We start from the raw sequence: 18,098 nt of genomic DNA on the forward strand, positions 1-18,098 counted from the left end.
GCCTTCTGAAAAACGTTCGCAAACCAGAACACTTATTTCTGGGTTTGTGGCATTCAGGAGTCAATTTGTTTGGGAGCCAAGCCGTTCGACTACCAAGGTACCACTGTATAATGAAAATATGTGCCTATGAGATAGAAATCATAGGATAGTGAAGGTTGTTGCTCAACAATACAGAAAGTCCCAGGTTCAATATCTGGTATCTCCTGGTAGGGCTGGGAAAGAACCCTATTTGAAATCTGGGAGAACCACTGCCAGTCAGCCTAGCCTGTACATAGCTTGATGGATCAATGGTCTGACTTGGTTATAAGGCAGCTTTCTATGTGTGATACTGAACATTCTTCACACAAGAGTGTGGCAAGTGAAAGCAAGTGGAAGTGTCACACAGAGAGACACCAAGTCTGGAGAGCAGCTCTTGCTTTGTGCTCCAGGAGGTGTCTTGCAATCAGACCCCAAACAGATCTCCCGACTTGACTTTTATCAAGTCGACACATTTGCCCTCATGCACTTCAGAGGCAGGTGCTGCAAACCATGATTAGTTACTGGAGTCAGGAATGCTGTGCAGTGATCAAATGTCCTGTGACAGCACTTTTAGCAGTGTTTGAAATCAATAAATCTGAGTTGTGGGAGCATCACATTTTATTACTGTCCACAACATTGCTCCTACTGCAATAATTAATTGCCTGCAAGAACAGAATGAAACCACTTTTCAGGATTAGCCCCCCCTCCCCCCTGCTTTATATATGAAAAAGAATCATGGCATGAGGCGCTGGTCTTCCACACAAAATCATACAAAAGGCTCTCTTTATTAAATATACATTATTTACAGTTTAAGTCTTTCTTCTATACAACAAGAACCATAGAAAACAAAAAAGCTAAGGCTATTTTTTAAATCCCCATACAGTGTATTAAGACATGGTACATGGTCTACAAAACTGACTTGGACTGAGGCAACATCCTAGGGGATTTCTACCTTGAAAAGCAGACAGTGGGAAAAGAGTTAGTTGCATTTTGGTTTCATATATTTTAGTGTAACTGAAAGACTATTTTGCATGTGCGGTGTGTTTTTAATGTGCTTTTTAGTGTGGCTTTGGACATTCGGCAATTCAGAGGAAATGGGAAGCACAGCATCCTCAAGCTTCCTGTTCTCTGGGCACTTCTGTACCATGCAAGATTCAACCTTCATATCTCATCCTGCCACAAGATAGGCAAACTTTCATTTTCTTGGGAATTTGCACATCTTGCAATCTGGAATATGAAGTTAGGTGTTGGAAAATATATGAAGGAAAGCACAGGACAAAAAGCATTAGGTGTTTGTGCTCCCTGCTTTGTTGGCTTCACCTAATGCCCAAAGTGTCTCTTCTTTTGCTGTTGTCTCAGATGATGTTTGTTGTTCCTTCGTTGAAATCAGATACTTGGAAAACTAAAAACAAAATTTCAGAATTTGGGAATAGGTTCAGAATTCAACATCAGTTTTACAAAAAAACCCAACAAAAAACAGCAATCTAGACAAAGAAGACACTCCTGATGGCCCCAGAGCAGCAGATAATAGCAAAATGTAATGATATGGAAGATTTGCAACCACCAATCTGTGTTAGATAGATGTGTCAACAATTCAATAGGTTTAAGGTCTAGGATAAGCACTTGACTAAGCTTGTAATTTTTTTAGTTATGCTAGAAAAAAATGAGCCAGAAAAGAAAACTGGATATCCTTCCTTACTAGGAGTAGCTGAGGCATGTGAGAGCCAGATACAGATTTTAAAAAGCAACACCTAAACTGAGACAAGCAGTTGATTTTCAGCATTCAATTGCTTTGTTTCTGTGGTAGCAGATTCTGCAATATATGGATTCATTTTTGTTCTTATTAATGCAAACCTATAACAGGAATGGGGGAACCTGTGGTCCTTCCATATGTCTTTAGACTCTAACTCCCATCTGCCACAGCCAGCATGGCCAGTCGTAAGAAATGATGGGAGCTGTAGTCCAGCAACAGTAGACTACGGTTCAGGTTGGGTTCTCAGTTGGGACTGAGAAAATACACACGCAAATTCATTCATAGATGTGACTACAAGATTACAAAATCTTCACTAGCTCTCCAGTCGCACGACTGGTTTGAGAACTCCATTTACCTCAACACCACTGTTGATGGCATAAAGTTTCATGAACTGATGAGTCTGACAAGTCTGCTCGGTGTGGAGGCATTGCAAGACAGTGGAGGCACCTCCAAAGTTCCCAACGAAGGTGGCTCAGGATCGATGCCCAGTCTGGTTGGGGGGGGCATAAGCCCACATCAACTATCAGGAGCTGGACCAACCCTGCATCCAGGATTGACAAATGGGAGTGCAGGTTTGGATGTGGGCTGGGCAAGGGGGCAGAGCTGGCAGAGCAGGAGGGATTCCCTTAGGTCCGTGCCTGGGCCATTTAAGCAGCCAGTCTCTGGGGTCCTTACCTGGGAAAGTCTGAACATACACCACTGTACTTCCCACATAATGTGACACCTGAAATATTTTGCTTTCAGTAATTTTTGCATTCTGATTCAAATGGAGCAACGGAATAGCATGACTGTAGTTTCCCCTCTAGCTGGATCTCATGTGTCTCTGGTAATGGCTAGATTCCTTGATTTGTTAGTTTGCTGTAGATTCCATTCGGTGTATCATGGGATATAAATAAAAAGAAATGACCTGGGCTGCAAGTCTTGCACATGTTTACTGGGAACTAAGTACCATTGAACTGAGCAGAACTTTTGGGGATTGCTAAAACTCATGGATGCAATCTATGTTTTCACTAGGAAACTATCCATGTCAGCATATCTCTGGCTACCAGATAGTGAGATCAAACATCATTCTCTGCTTGTAAGTTTCTAAGAGGCATCAGAGTGGCCACTCTTAGATACAAAATGCTAGACTAGGTGGACTTTTATGTTCTTATTATCTTACTATAAAAATGGCCCTAGGACTCTCAAGTGCTTATAAGGATAACCTATATCAATGTCCTTTTAGGAATGAGTCATGGAAATCTGTATTGGTTTCAAATCCTCAAGCTGCTTTCTCTGGTTTGATGCCTGTGAGATTTTAGGAAAAATACCTTTAAACTGTAGCATGAAGAGATGTATCCAAACATTTCTGTCAATAAAAATCACACAGATGTGTTTGGATTCATGGATTTCTAGCTCTGTCTCATACACACCCCAGCTATAGAGAGTTACAACGTCAGCCCCATGACAGTAACAAACACTTTGCCACAACAGTACCACCATTCTTACTTCGCACTGAGTACCCAAGAAGATCAGAGGCAACGTGTGAGAATTCTGAATTTACATGCAACCTCTTAACTTATTCAAGGTTAAGGGATCAGCACACCCACATGACCAGTACCGTGACTATGTCAAATATTTTGAAATGGATCTCACAGCTTCTGTATAATACAGTGGCACCTCGGTTTACGAACTTAATCCATTCTGGAAGTCCATTCTTAAACTGAAACCGTTCTTAAACCGAGGCGCGCTTTCCCTAATGAAGCCTCCTGCCTCCGTTGCCCTTCCACCCTTCAGATTCCATTCTTAGACTGAGGTAAAGTTCTCAAACCAGGACACTACTTCCAGTTTTGCGGAGTTCATAAACCAAATCGTTCGTAAACAGGGCTGTTCTTAAACCGAGGTACCACTGTATGTGGCACAAAGAGCTAGGTTATTTCCATGTTGGATTTATAAAGCTCCCCCCCCCCTTACTGATTCCTCAGTGAAGCCCAACAGTTATTGATAGGAGCTTTATATCTAGAATGCTGGACCAGCTTGTAGTTTTATTTCCTGACCTGCAAAGAGTTGCTAGGATGATAACTGGGAATCTGTGTCTCTGTGGGCAGCTGACTTGTGTGGCGATTCACCAGGCAAATGGGTTTACACAGCTCCCTTTGCATGAAAGGATCCAGCTGAGAGTGGCTTCACCCATCGAGACTGGTTATTGGTTCTCCTTAGCAGGAAGGGATATAAAGGCTTCCTTTCCTGACTCTGCCAACCCCCATGACATCCCCTCTAAACGCTGACCTCTGGCATGGTTCCTGGATCCCACTTGACAGTTGCAAGTGGCTCAGCCCACTTTCCCTTGCTGAAGACACTTCTGTGCCTTTGGGCGAGGACCTTGCTAGTCAAATTAATAGTGTATCTGCATCATTAACCATAGTTCACTGGGAAAATACTCTGCTATGCAATATTGGGTTGTTTTTTTTTATGACAAAAGTTAACTTAAACTGTTTGGTTTTTGATTTTGACAGTGTGTTTGCTATGATAAATAATTGTTTGGGGTCTGGGGAAGCTCTCCATTATAGAAGAAGACCTGAATGAAGATTAGTCTGCAGGGAACTTCAAGAGAGAAGCCCTGTAAAATGATCACACTGCAGAGTCAATGTAATTTACAAATTACAGCTGTTTTTCAGGCAGTGTGCTCCTTTTTGTTTAATTCTCACTGCTTTGGGGCAGAATTCACAAATAATCTATTTAGCCAAATGCTAAAATAATCTTGTCTTGCAATCCCTTCTTCACAGTGATCAAGAGGAAAGGAAATAATTTAACCCTTCTGTCCTTGCTGTTTGAGGTGAATAGCAAACTGTGCCATTTTACTGAGATGGCAAGCTTTGAAAATAAATCTTATAGCTGCAAAACTAATGGGAAGTTTAAAAGAAAGCAAGAACAATAGAAGTGACCCAGCTGACAATAATTTCCATAAATTTTTGTATAAGTACATTAATGGGAACTGGATCAAGCAACCTAAAGTCTCAAAGGAACCAGATACTTTACAGGGAACGTAAGAAAAGTCCTGCTGTGTTAGACCCAAGACCACATCTGAACTAGCATTGCATCCAGCATCCTGTTTTTCACAGTGGTCAACTACATGCTCACAAACAATAGCATTTCCTCACTGTTGTTCCCTAGTGACTGGTAGCTAGATCCTGTCAACTTACAGGCACCATGATGACAAACGCTGCATAGCCTTATCCTCTCTGAATTTGTCTAACTGCTCTTTAAAGCATCTATGTTGGTAGGCAATGGTTACAACCCACGACAGCAAATTCCATAGTTTAACTATCTACTGTGTAAATAAGTATCTCTCTTTCATATTTTTTTTTAATCTTCCAACATTCAGCTTCATGGGTAACACTAAGTTGTATTATTATTATGAGATGGGAAGAAAAACTCTCTAGCCTCTTTCTCCACCCTATGCATAATTTTATGCATCTCTATCATATTCCCCCAAATTGGCTCTTTTTCCAGACTAACACCTTTTCTCCAGGGGTTTTTGCTCTGCTGCTGCACCTGTTCCTGGTCCATTTTGAGGTATGACGGCCAGAATTATGCATAGCTCTCTAAGTATCGCAATACATTTTTATAATGGCATCATGGTTTTGGAAGTCCTATTTTTGATCCCTTTTCCTAATGCTTCCTGCATGACCTGCAGCATGAAGAAGATGTACACATCCAAGTACTTTCATAGATTTCTTATTACTTGTTAACTGGCAGCAAGGTCTGCAAATTGGTTCTGTTGAAAAGGACTGCATTGGAGGTGACATCAAGTGATTTAACTTCTGCCATTGGTTGTAAATCACAACCCCCATCTGCAACCCGTCACTTGATGTCTTCAGCATCAATATTCATTTATGAACCTGGCTCTTGTTAAACTGAATAGATGTAGTTCAGTGAACATATATATATAAGGGCCAATTTTACCAGAGCTATATTCAAATTTCATTTTTTTTTAACCATTTGCTGTGTGGGTGAGAAATATCCCTGCCAAAAAAAATTGTGTGTTGAGAAAAAATTATCTGAATATTTTGGAAGAAGATTGTGCCTTACCTTAACTTTATGAAGTGAGCATAAAGTTTGCTTTTTAAACTTAAACTTCCTGCTGTATGAACATATTGGAATGCTTTGAGAGTGACACCGCATCAGGGTGTGCCATGTTGCTTCCAAGGCATGCTGGGAAGTGTGGCTGGTGGGGAGTGGTGTTAAGCTCTCTCTCTGAGGCTTCTCACTGGCCTCAATTCTTGGAAAGACTCAGTGAGATAAGTGGCAATCCCCTTTCAAAAACTTCAGAGAACTCCCCCCCCCCCATCAATGAAAACAGCGGAAAACAGACCTGATTTTTGAGAAAGTGGGAAGGAAATTCAGTCTTACTGTACGGTTTACATTATTGCAGAATACATGGCTGGCCACTTAATTTTTTAGTCTAAATTGCAGTGGGGTCATCAATTTCTGTTGTGACTTATACCCATGTGAATGTGCATGAACTCTGAGAGATCAGTTGCAGAGGCCCTTTTCTCTGGTTGGCAGTTAGGAGCTATGATGTTAGAAGGGGCATTTTCAATTGTAGCCTCACATCTTTCAGATTCCTCTCCTGAGAACTGTCTATGGCTCTTCCATTAGCAATTGTTATACCTTAAAACTTAGGCTTAGCTCGGCTTTTCATTGAACTATGGTGTTTTCATGCTGGCTTGACTTTTTAACTGCTTTTTAAAAATTGTTATAGATTCTCTAGGGAGGCTGTTTTAACTACTTTTTAAAATCTGACATATTGTATCACATGAGATGTTGTTAGCTGCCTTATGAAGGTTTACCCTGGAAAGCTGAGTATAAAAGCAAAAAGCAATAAATTAGAACAAGTATCTAGAGCTTGACTACGCACCCACATTGTGACAAGGAATGTCACTGAACGGTTTCCAAAATATGAGTTAAATTCACAAAACTAAAGGGTGAGTTTATGATGGTGACATTGAAAACTCTTTTCGCCTTCAGCAAGCTCAAAACAAAGTTATATACTAACTGGCTATCTGGATCACCCTACATTCCTTTGAACAACTTCAGAGGTTCTTTAAATCATTTACGTTAAGGAAAGCACCCCAAAATGGCATGAAGACTGGTATGCACCAAGGGGATTCATGAGAACTGAATGGAGTTTCTACAAGGCATCCAACTAGTAATGGATGAGGGGTTGGGGTGGGGTGGCAGCGCTCACCTGACCTTCCTACTGGTTGCTCATGCATACCACAATGGGGAGGGAAAGGGCCAGGTTGGAGCAAAGTTCACTGCTCCTTATATCCTCCTCCTTGGTATGTTGCAGTGATGCAGGCAACTGGAGGCCAGGTGAGCATCACTGTTCCACCCTGCTGTCCACTACAGGGCAGAACCTTTGGTGCACAAGGACTTAATGCAGTTCACAACTCCTGTGTTGTGGTGTGATAGATGCTTGATGTGCTCAGTTCCTACACACACCCATTTTTGCAGGCAACTAAGCAAGAGGACCGCCAATGTGTGATTATTCATCTACACCACAGGCCTGAAGGAACAGCACTTAACATTTTAAGGCAGTTTGCAAGCTTCAAGAGCTCTCTTGTGAACCAAAGGATTCTCCTGGAGAGGTTTGCTTGTTCTGGGTGGACAGCTTGATTCAAAAAGCATTCGAACTTAAATACGTAAAGGGGTTGTGGCCCAGGTATCTTTTAACAGCAGAGATGAGACTAGTGAGGCAAGATGAGAACATAATCTGGAGAGTCACAGGTTCCTCATTCCTGCCATACAGTTAAACGTGCTAAAATTGTTCAACTAAACTAAAATTGTTTAATATCCCCATTCCTGATGTAAATGTTGATTTGCTTCACATATGAATGAGGGCCCAAGTCTCTTTCGTGTCAAACATATGAACTAGCAAGCCTGCAGGCATAAGGTGGAAGCAGATTTCAAGCTGTCTCTAGTAACATTAGGATCATTTGTCTGTCTAGTGATACCAATGAACAAACAGGAGGTATACCACCCTTCAGTGAAATGGGCAATTGATCTATAGCCCAGCTAAGTGAAACCAGGGTTACTAAGATTTATACGGATTTAATTCTATTGATTTCAATAGGGCTAATTAAACTTGAATCCAAGTGCTTCTGCTTAACTGAGTTGTGTATTGGGCTGTAAGTTGCTTTCCTATACAAGAAAACCTACAATTAACAACACAAAAAACACAATTTTATAGTGAGAAAATTAAGATAAGCAGGTATGAGGGGGAAATCCCATCAAATTTAAATATATGTGCATGTAATCTTGTTCCCTTAGAAGCCAGGATTCAGTTCTGTTTGTAAAGGAAATGCAGTCAAATAGGCAGTTAAGGACCCTAAAAGCTGATTTAACAGACTGCTTGAATGCTTATTTGGAAGGAAGACACTCTGTTCAATAGGGCTTACTTCCTAGTAATTTGAGCCCAAGTTGTTCATTTATTCTGGAACTCTTGGTAATTTCAAGGGTTCTTTAAACTTCAGGCAGAACAATCCAACCCTGTTTTGCACCTGACTGGGGGTGGGTGGCTTAACTGGGTAGAAGTGTCCCTCCATCAGCCCTGTTGACCTATCAGCTGCTGCCTGAGGAGTGACACTAGTGTCTCTTTGATGGTACTGAGCATCCCCTTCTTTTCACTGAATGTCCAGGGGGATGGAAGCACCACTAGTGGAATCCCTGCTGGTAGAAGCCAGTGGAAAGCCTTGAAATGGTGTTTCCAGGGGCCAGAAAAGGGGCAGGGCTGTGCAGGCCCAGGATCCACTGGATCTCAAGGTAGTCCAGCTGCTGTCCTCAGGCTGCCCCCACCCCACTTGCACCCTGACAGCTGTGTGTGGCAAAACTGTGGATGTAGTAGCAGCCCTGGAGCTTCAAGAGTCCAGTCAGACTTGGAGGGAAGATGGAATTGCTCCCCAAGTCAAGTATACATAGAATGGGATGGCAATATGTTTCCACCCATTCACAAAGCAAGCAAACAAAAAACTTCCAAATTTGTCAATTAGAAACTGCAAACTCTGTGACTGAAATGGACAGAAAAAGTAGTATTCATGTACTCATGTCTCAATCCAGCAATGGAGATCAGCATACTTGAAGCAGCCTTCCATTCACATATCTGGTGTGGATGTCAACAGTCCTATTGACACTGGGGGATGCGTCCTTTGCTATTGTGTGGGAATGTGTGCTCTAACCAATTTTTGCCAAGACTAGCTGTTCATAACTAGGGCACCAGTGGGTGCTGTTTTCCTAAGGCTAACAGGAGAGTGGGGACAGTTTTCACTGCTATCACGGTTGGGGATGGAAGGGGTTAAAGCTCCCCTCCTCATGTGCTGCAGTTCCAGCAAAAATTGTCCCCTTGTATTTTTTAATATAAAAATAGCTTTACATGCTTTCTAATGACACTTCACCCCCCTTTCTTTCTTTTCCTCAAGTTTTTGTTTTTAACTGATAAAGCTTAATATTTTTGGCAAAAATGAGACCCCTGATTTCCTATATAGCGAAAAGCAGCCCATACCCTGCATAATGATTCAGCTCTGCTTTATTCCCCAAACCCTCTTTTCATCCCATTAGTGTATCTGCTTGGGGCTAAATTTGCTACACTTTAGGCTGACTTTTATATCGAGATGAAGAAAAGAATATGTAGTAGAGCAAAGTGGTGATTTATAACAGCTGTGTTGAGTAACGGGAAAATATGGCACAATAATTTATAGGGAGCAAAGTTATTGAAATAAAAATGTGAATTCCACTGCCTTGCCTTTCCCCTTTTCAGAATGCAATTAAACAGGTTACGAATGAATGGCTCCCTGTTAGCAAAATCATATAAAATAAGATGACTCGGCCAAAGAACAGCCAAAATAATGAGGAAAAATGTGGAGTCCTTAGACAGAGAAAAGGACTCATTAATTCCTGGATTTGTTTGGGTCGCTCTCCCTCTCCTTGCCTTCAAAAAATTACTCAGAATGCAATACAGAGAAGTTTTATTTGGGAGGGGGAGGAAACTGTTGGTGGAAAATCTCACTGGCAAGAGGGACACTTTAAAAAGGCATAAGAGCCTCTGTTGAGTGTCATCAGAACCACTCCTGTCATGCTAAAGAAACTTCTAATAATCAAAGATCAGAGAAACAAAAAGGATAAAGGTTGCTGCTTGTAAGGAGCTAATTATTAGGTTCAATTGAATGTGCTTTGTAAAGTTGAGTGGTTGGTGCACAGATCATTCAGCAGGATTAAGGCCGGAAAACTTCCTTTCTAATTATGGTCAAGGACAAAAGGGTGATTTTTCAGAACTCTGAGCATCATGCCCAAACTGCCTTTCAGTTCTCCTCCTAGCATGAATCTGAGTTCAGTGCATCTATTGTGAATTCCACCTCTCAGTATAAGTGAGGCATACTTAGAAGCCCTATTTGATCACTGCCATCTGCAACAAATTATTGGAAATTTCATATGACCATTGACCTAGGGTGTGATAAGAGTCCTAAGTCAGTGGGTTCTATGTTTCACTTTTGGGAAGAACAATCTTTGCTGCTTAAACCATAGGAGGAATAATGAGGAACTGAAGCACGTAATGTGAGGGAACCTGCCTGATTTGAAAGATCTGATTACCTAAAGAATGACAGCAGAACAGAAAGGGAAATGCATGCAGTAACAACACCATAACCATCGCTATAAGGAGACATTAATAGAATAAAGAGATCAAATTCAGTTCTGTTGTTCAGGGAGGGCTACAGTGTTGCTGAAGATGACAGCAGGGAGGGAGAGAAATTATCAATCAAATTAAAACATCAAATTAGAGTCTTTCTTGCCCATCCTGTGTAATTTGGTCAAACTTGGAATGTGTAGCTTGGTTCTCATTGGAGCAGACCCAATGAGCAAACCCACCTTCAGAGATTTACTATATCACAGGATACTGCAGATCCTCCTGGGCTATAATATATATCACTTACCCCAGATAAAACCCAAACTTTTCCCAAACCTTCAGGTGGAATACAAAATGCCTGCCTGCTCTCTATTGGAAATCTCATTAATGATTGTTTCTATCCTATCACTGTTTCTTGGTTGTCATTCTTGAGATGTCAGTGGATGTAAGAGTGAATTGGGAGCAAAAGGACACAACCCTACAGTTTTTCCTGTGGTAGAAAGGAACAGTCTTAATATGCCAACCTGAAATTCTAGATTAATTGGAAGGAAAAAATGCAGCACCAGTTTCCTGCATCATCTACTTTTTTGTTTCAAGCCCAGTCATTTGCCTAATTTCATACAGAATTGGCTTTAATTTAATAGATACAAAGTAATGGTTGACCCCACTACTTTTAATGCTTTGCCACTAGATTATGACTAAGTATCAATTCTAAACAGCATCGCTAAGATTTTTGTTCCAGTCAGGGTTTATGGGGCGCCCTAACATGTAGCAGGCACCTAAACCACTGAAACCTAAAAACTGCTTGTTTTCATGCTTCACCTAGTATTATATTCACATAGAAGGTACTGATTTTACCCAACCCTACGTGATGGAAGTTGCAGTTGAAGCAAAAGCTTTGGAGTAAGTTGTGCAAAAAAAAAAAATGTAATTGTAATGCTTTTCAGGGGGTGAGGGGGGCTGCTATGATAGAAACAAGGATTTAGAGGGTTTCCGTCTTTTATGAAAGTTTTGCTACCACTTCAAGTGGTAAGGTATCTGCAATAAGCAGCAGCATGGCACCATTCCTCATTGCAAACAAAAAAGTACAGTAGGTACAACTATGTCATAAAGTGCATATGAAGAGCTCTGTTGGACCAGAACAAAGGATTATATAATTCACCATCTTGTCTTCCATAGTGGCCAACCAGATGCCCATGGGAAGCCCATGAGCAAGTTATGAACGCAATAGTCTTCTCTAGCTTGCCATCCTCAACAACTGGTATTCAGAGCATGATGCACCATTGTTAGCATGATCCTTTATGAATATGTCTAACCCACTTGTAAAGCCAGTCAAGTGGGCAGCCATCACTACAACTTACGTTTGTCACTTCCATAGTTTAACTATGTACAGATAAAATAGTACTACTTATTGTATGTCCTGAATCTCCCACCATTCAGCTTCATTGGTTGATCCCAGGTCCTAGTACTATGAGGAAGGGGAAAATTTTTTTTAGGGGGAGGGAGAGAAAATGGCCAACTGCCTTGAGGCAGTTTTATAGATTATTTCTGTAAAAAAGAAAGTCTGGAACCCTCTGGCATCTAGTCACTATCATGGTAAGATACTCCACAACTACAAATAATAGTTTTTTTCTACTGCTCAAAGATTGCAAAAATCTGCAGAGGCCATTTTCACTCTTCCCCCTGACAGTGACAAAATTCACTGGGCATAATACTTGGCCCAGGAATTATTTTTGTAATTGTTCATTGCTGTTGTTTAATCAAGGTTGGTACCTTAAAAATGAGAATATTGAAGTCAAAAAGTTACAATAAAATAATAACAGGGATGCAAAGGTAGGGTTAAAAGAGGGGCAAAATCATTCCAGATCCTCAGCTTGCAAAATCAACACAGCACCACCAACATGAAACAGAATTATTATGCCAATTTGCAAAAGACAGGAGGATTTGTCCCCTTTAAAACACACAATTAAAGATATGAGATAATTTGGTCTTAGTCTTTCCCACTACCTTGTTGCAATAGCTGTGATGCTACATAGTTAGCTTGTACACTTTACCTCTAGTATATATCGCTCAGGTCCGACATGAAATGGCAAGTTAAATGGGTCCAGAAAACAACATTTCAGAAATCCAGGAAACAAACAGTCAACCATGCATGTTATGTGGAACTTAGGTAGAATGTATAGTTGCTTGAACTGTTAGGCGTTAACTGTGGTGGGTTTCACAAAGAGAGTGAGGCACTGCCATTGCTGCCAATCTCCTCTGTGCAAAGTGGGTTCTTTCCAAAAGGGTGGGGAAATTCAAAAGAAATGGATGGGTAAGAAAATAATAATAATAATAACCATCATAATCAAAGAAATGCCAAAGTGTAACATGGAGCTGGAGAGTCTGTCAGATGAAATATTCTCGTTTGCACTCGCTCACTGTGTTCTGCAAGTCAACATCAGTCTTAAAAGAACTGTCAAGGTGCTCTGGATATTCCTTTTCCTTTGTCTGGCTGCTCCGATGTGTCTGTTTGTGCTGGTAAAGGAATCTGCTCATAATAGCCACAATGCAAAAGATGATGAAGATCACAACTGCTATAACACCTGAGGAAGAGAGGAAAGAAGCACAATCATAAAGGGAGAAGCAGCAGCGGCTAGTGCTTCTTGGGGCTGGCACTGCAGAAAACAAGCAGGCCAACCGTAAGTGGAACGAGAGCTAATGACAGGCAGAGCCAACTAATTCCAGGTTCATCCTCTTCCCTATTGAGCTGAACAAGGACAAGAGCAAAATTGAGATGGAGTAGAAGGAAGCTGACTGTCAGGGCCACCCTTTGACTGGTAAGAAGGCAGGCAGGTGAGGGATGGGTGGTGACAGACTGAAATCAAAAGAACCAGCCTCCACTGAGGAAAAGCCGAGTGCTGTAGTTGTTCAACAACACAGAGATCAGTCAGGAGCAAGTCACAGCACACAGCACAGCTCATGGAGGCTTTCAAACTCCAGATTTTGCTTATAACTGCACAGTTCTGCAGCACTTGAAATTCATGGTGCCTGATCTCATTGCACTGCACCTGGCATTATGGCTATATCAGCAAATAGTGCTGATGCACAACACACATCATTGGGGAAGATTTCACTGCTGTTTCACCAGATAAATTATTGAATCTCTCTAGCAATTTTCCTTCTGTTGAGGGTAAACTGTCCTGTGTCCATTATGACACTTGAACACAAATCATTAATGCTTTTGTTTTAAGGATGCAGGTGGTGCTGTGGTCTAAACCACTGAGCCTCTTGGGCTTGCTGGTCGGAAGGTCTGCTGTTTGAATCCATGCGGCGGGGTGAGCTCCCATTGCTCTGTGCCAGCTTCTGCCAACCTAGCAGTTCAAAAGCACACCTGTGCATGTAGATAGATAGGTACTGCTGTGGCAGGAAGGTAAATGGCGTTTCCTTGCGCTCTGGCTTCTGTCACAGTGTTCCATTGCACCAGAAGAGGTTTAGTCATGCTGGCCACATGACCCGGAAAGCTATCTGTGGACAAACGGGGGCTCCCTCAGCCTGAAGTGAGATGAGCGCCACACCCCATAGTCACCTTTGACTGGACTTAACCTTACAGGGGTCCTTTACCTGTTTACCTTTTAATGCTTTTGTGTTCCTAGAGTAGCAAGTGGTAGCTGCCACATGGTTTGGGCTGTCAAGCACTGCAATGGTTTTGGTTGGTTTAGCTAATCCATAGATCTCAGGGTGGTTCACAACATAGCAACATTACGAGAAGCCACCACAGTCCAAAGGAGAAGTCTCCCCTCTATTTTACCAAAATAGGCACTAAGTTGTGGAACAGCTTTTGAGCCAAAATATAGGGGAAACCCCAAGAAAAGGCTCAACTGAGACAAATTCAGCAAAATCTCTATGAAAGGAAGGAATTAAGACTTTCATGCTTCCATGTTTTTCTAGCTGCAAGTGGGTGCTTAATCCACTGGATTGGGACTGTCACATTTAATGGATACGGTTCTAATTTAATTATTCTTTCATGGGTATTGTAATTCTTGTTTCTTAATTATGAAGACCATCGGGTCATAAAGTTTGATGACTTTTAACATGGTGTTGAGATAGGGCTGGGTTGAGACAAAGGTGATGATTTCTCAAGAAACCCATGAAACTATTGAAATGGCCAGACCTGTATAGCTACCTCCTTGGTTTTACCCTATAGAAGATAATAAAGAAATGGAGCAGTATTCTAAGACTGGGCAGATGGTAGCTTGATAATGTTCCACTGTAATTGCCTTTCTCCTGTTAGGACCAATCCCTTTCCTGATAATTTTTGAAAATTTTGTCTTTTTCACTGACACAGTGCACTGAAGATGTCACTGAGCTTTCTCAAGCTCTCTTTCCTGGACAGCTCAGGCCCATCCCACCCATATATCAGAATCATTTTGGAGTCTTTCCTATTTCCAATACTAGGCTTCTTCATATAATTTTGGGGCTTCTGTTGCTTCTTCTCTTGCCATGACAGAAGAGAGTGGGATTGATTCCCCTGATTAAGATCTCCATTTGACTTCTAGTCAGCCAGCACCAATCTCAGGGCTTTCTAGCAGCTTTAAATATAGGTGCAGGCAAATCTAGGACTCCATGCGGCTACTCTGGAAAAATAATCTACATAAATTCAATTTTGTTTTTCCACTGGATTCGTCTGTAAGTATTAGCTACTGGGCTAAGTTCAAGGTTTTTGTTTTGGTGTATAAAGCCCCATTCAGCTTGAGATAAGGAGACCTGAAAAATTCTCTCATGTCATATACAACCAACTTCTTTGTATGTTTTGTAATCCTCCTTTAAGTGACTATAGAAGTCAAAGCCCATCAAATTGTTCTGTTTTTGATAACTCCCTGATGAAGACTTTGTCAAAGCTTATTTGGCCGATATTGTTACATGACTTATTAGGACTGGATTATTGAGGATTTATTAGTAGAGAGTTTATTACAATGGGTAGCATTAAACAAAAAATTTGTCCCCAAATCTGTTCTAGAGGTTGGGAGAGTCCCAAGAACGGATTTAGGAGGTCAATGGGGGAGGACATTTCATTGTGCAAGGATTTCTCCTTGCACAATGAAACATTCAGCTTAGTGCTATGTTGTATACAACCCAGTGATAATTTTAATAAAGAACTTTGTATTTTATTCACATATATTTCCCTTAACATTTCTTTCTTAAGAGTTTCTTGCTCAGTTTGTTTTTTTAAAGAAAAAAATAGGTTACCTCCAATGACAGCTGAATCACTCCTGACTGCATTGGTGAGTGGCTCTCTCTCATCTGCCTTCCCAAATGGATCTGAAATTCATTAAGGATATAAGAATCATTTTTTATATGCAACGGGCTAGATTCAGCTAATAGGTCCCAATAGCAGAAGCCCAAGCAAGGACTTCTCCTGGTCCAATGGGCTAAAAATATCCAGAATTTCTGGTGACACAGCAAATGACTAGACCAGCAACACCATAATTTCCTGCTCCTGAGTTTTAATATGTGAAGGTAACAAAGACAAATGTGCAACTTGCTGGAAGGAGAGAAAGGAAATACTGAAAGAGGTGCCATTTAAAAAAAATACCCTAGTGTCAGCAAAATACATGCAATTAGACTGCAAATTGATTAGAACACATTACAGTTCTTGGGACAAAACCCCATTTAACACAGTGAGATTGACTTCTGAGTCACACAAAGGATTACACTTTTAGACAATATGGTGTTTATAAAAATGTTCCTGCCAGTTTTAGTGACATGTATTTGGATACATACCAGTTTCATAAAACTGAAGGCTGAATAACAGATAGTTGTAACTGTGTGTTGCCTTGTAATATAATGAATTCTGTTGGCTTAGCTAGGATTATGACAGTTTGATTATTTACTTGTGGGGGTGGAATTATTTGGTTATAAAATGTTGGATGTGTATCCTCTTCAGTATTATTGTATTAGAAGTTATGGAGTGGTGACACAAAATGGGAGTGGAGGCAGAGAATGATAAATTTCTAGTGGAAATAGTCTTAATTCGACCACTTAGTGACCAGAAGTTAAAATCTGTCTATAGGCGGAAAGTATAGTGAGGGTCAAAGAAATAAAAATTCTGGGGTCTGTCCCATCAACATAACTTTTTTGCATGCAACCCCACCCACCCCAAATCTGCTCCAGAGGATATGAGGAAACAGTATAACAGTTCCATTGGGTAAGTGTAAATGCTTGCACAGATGGAACAAGTTACTTAGTGCTACACTAGATGCAACCCCTGGTCATTTCTTTTCCTGGTCATTTCTTTTCCTCTTCATAACAATATGTTGTCTTCTTACTGCAAACAACATTAGCTTTCTATTTTCTACCTGGGAACTTTTTGCTACACCAACAATGAGCAAATGAGAAGTCTTGCAAATTGAGGCAAGCTGTGTTTCGACACTTCTTCAAGCTGGGTTACTGTCTTTCACCGTACCATTCACTGATCATCTGGGCATGAGATGAGCCCAGTTGCAAAGGGGCTTGAGGATGGGAAAGGATCAACTAGTTTCAAACCCAGCTCCATCTGTTCTTTATTGGTATCATGACACATATGTTCTTTGTCTTTTGAGAGGGTTCAGCACACAACACCAACTATTAAGTCTTAATGAATAGCTAACTTCAAATAGTGTGTGAGAGACGGGGTGAGCCAATGGCACAGGTTCTTCCTCCAGAAAGGGCATACATTAAATACATTGTTGTGCAAGATGAAATTACCTGAGTTAAAGAAGTTAAAACATACAGACTATGGGTTGTACATGAAGTTGTCCCCTTCATCCAAGGACTGTTGCACAACAGAGCTTCCCCTTACTCTGTCCTCCTCATGTGCCCTTCAAATGTTAGCCCTTGCACTAATAAGATAACTTCACTGGATACATTGGAACCTCTGTTTTCATACGTAATCCATTCCGGAAGTCCGTTCGACTTCCAAAATGTTCAAGAACTGTGGATCAAAGGGCTGTCAGCTAGTTCCATGGGAAAAAAATGAGAAATGTGGCTCGGAAGCTGTTCAACTTCCAAGGCGCATTTGAAAACAGAAGCATTCACTTCCAGGTTTTCAGTGTTCAGCAGCCGAGACATGCGAAAACCAAGGTCTGACTGTATTTTGAGGTGCTTTAAACATTTATTCCTTTGAATTTTTTAATGCAGTTATCTATATGTATTGAAATATATGTAACTTTGAATCATTTTTATGTAGCTTGTTTAAAACAGCGGTTGACATGCCTGTGTTTAGAATTTCGGCTGACAAGCTTTAACATTTCTTGGGGTTATGATTCACTCAGTTAAAAATGAGATTAGGGAAGCACAAAGAGGTGTTTGCTGCTGAGAAGCAGATGGTAAGTAACAAAAGGCACTTCCCCAGTAGAGCCCAGGGAAATTCTGAAGTCAAGGAAATGAACAGTTTCACATAAGACTTTAGTAGAATGCTCTTCTTAAAATAGATATTACTTCCCAAGATGATTTTACCAAAGGTCACCATAAGGGACTGTATTCTATATTTCAAAGACTGCTCTAACACAAGTAGTAGGTACTTGACTTTAATGATGGACAGGCTGGCTGAATGGGATATGCTATTGACAAAGGATTGTCACCAGCTGACTCAGAGTAAGCCATAGAAACCAGAATTAACTTGCCCACTGCTTTCATTGGGTCCCC

The 18,098-nt window shown here is 41.0% G+C and overlaps 1 protein-coding gene across 2 annotated transcripts in view; it reads right to left on the reverse strand.

Moving 5' to 3' along the window:
* Positions 1-4,210: 4,210 nt before the first annotated feature.
* CNTNAP5 (contactin associated protein family member 5) overlaps positions 4,211-18,098 on the reverse strand; it is a 301,511-nt gene continuing 287,623 nt past the window's right edge. For both annotated transcript variants that reach the window (XM_082238142.1, XM_082238141.1), the window contains 2 exons: positions 15,663-15,734; positions 4,211-13,018 (listed from right to left, as the gene is read on the reverse strand). In XM_082238142.1, the coding sequence (XP_082094268.1) occupies positions 12,822-13,018; positions 15,663-15,734 (269 nt within the window). In that variant the 3' untranslated portion in view covers positions 4,211-12,821. The remainder of the gene's footprint in view (positions 13,019-15,662; positions 15,735-18,098) is intronic.

Source organism: Podarcis vaucheri (genome assembly GCF_965113315.1).
Source record: "Podarcis vaucheri genome assembly, chromosome: 1".
Taxonomy (NCBI): Eukaryota; Metazoa; Chordata; class Lepidosauria; order Squamata; family Lacertidae; genus Podarcis; species Podarcis vaucheri.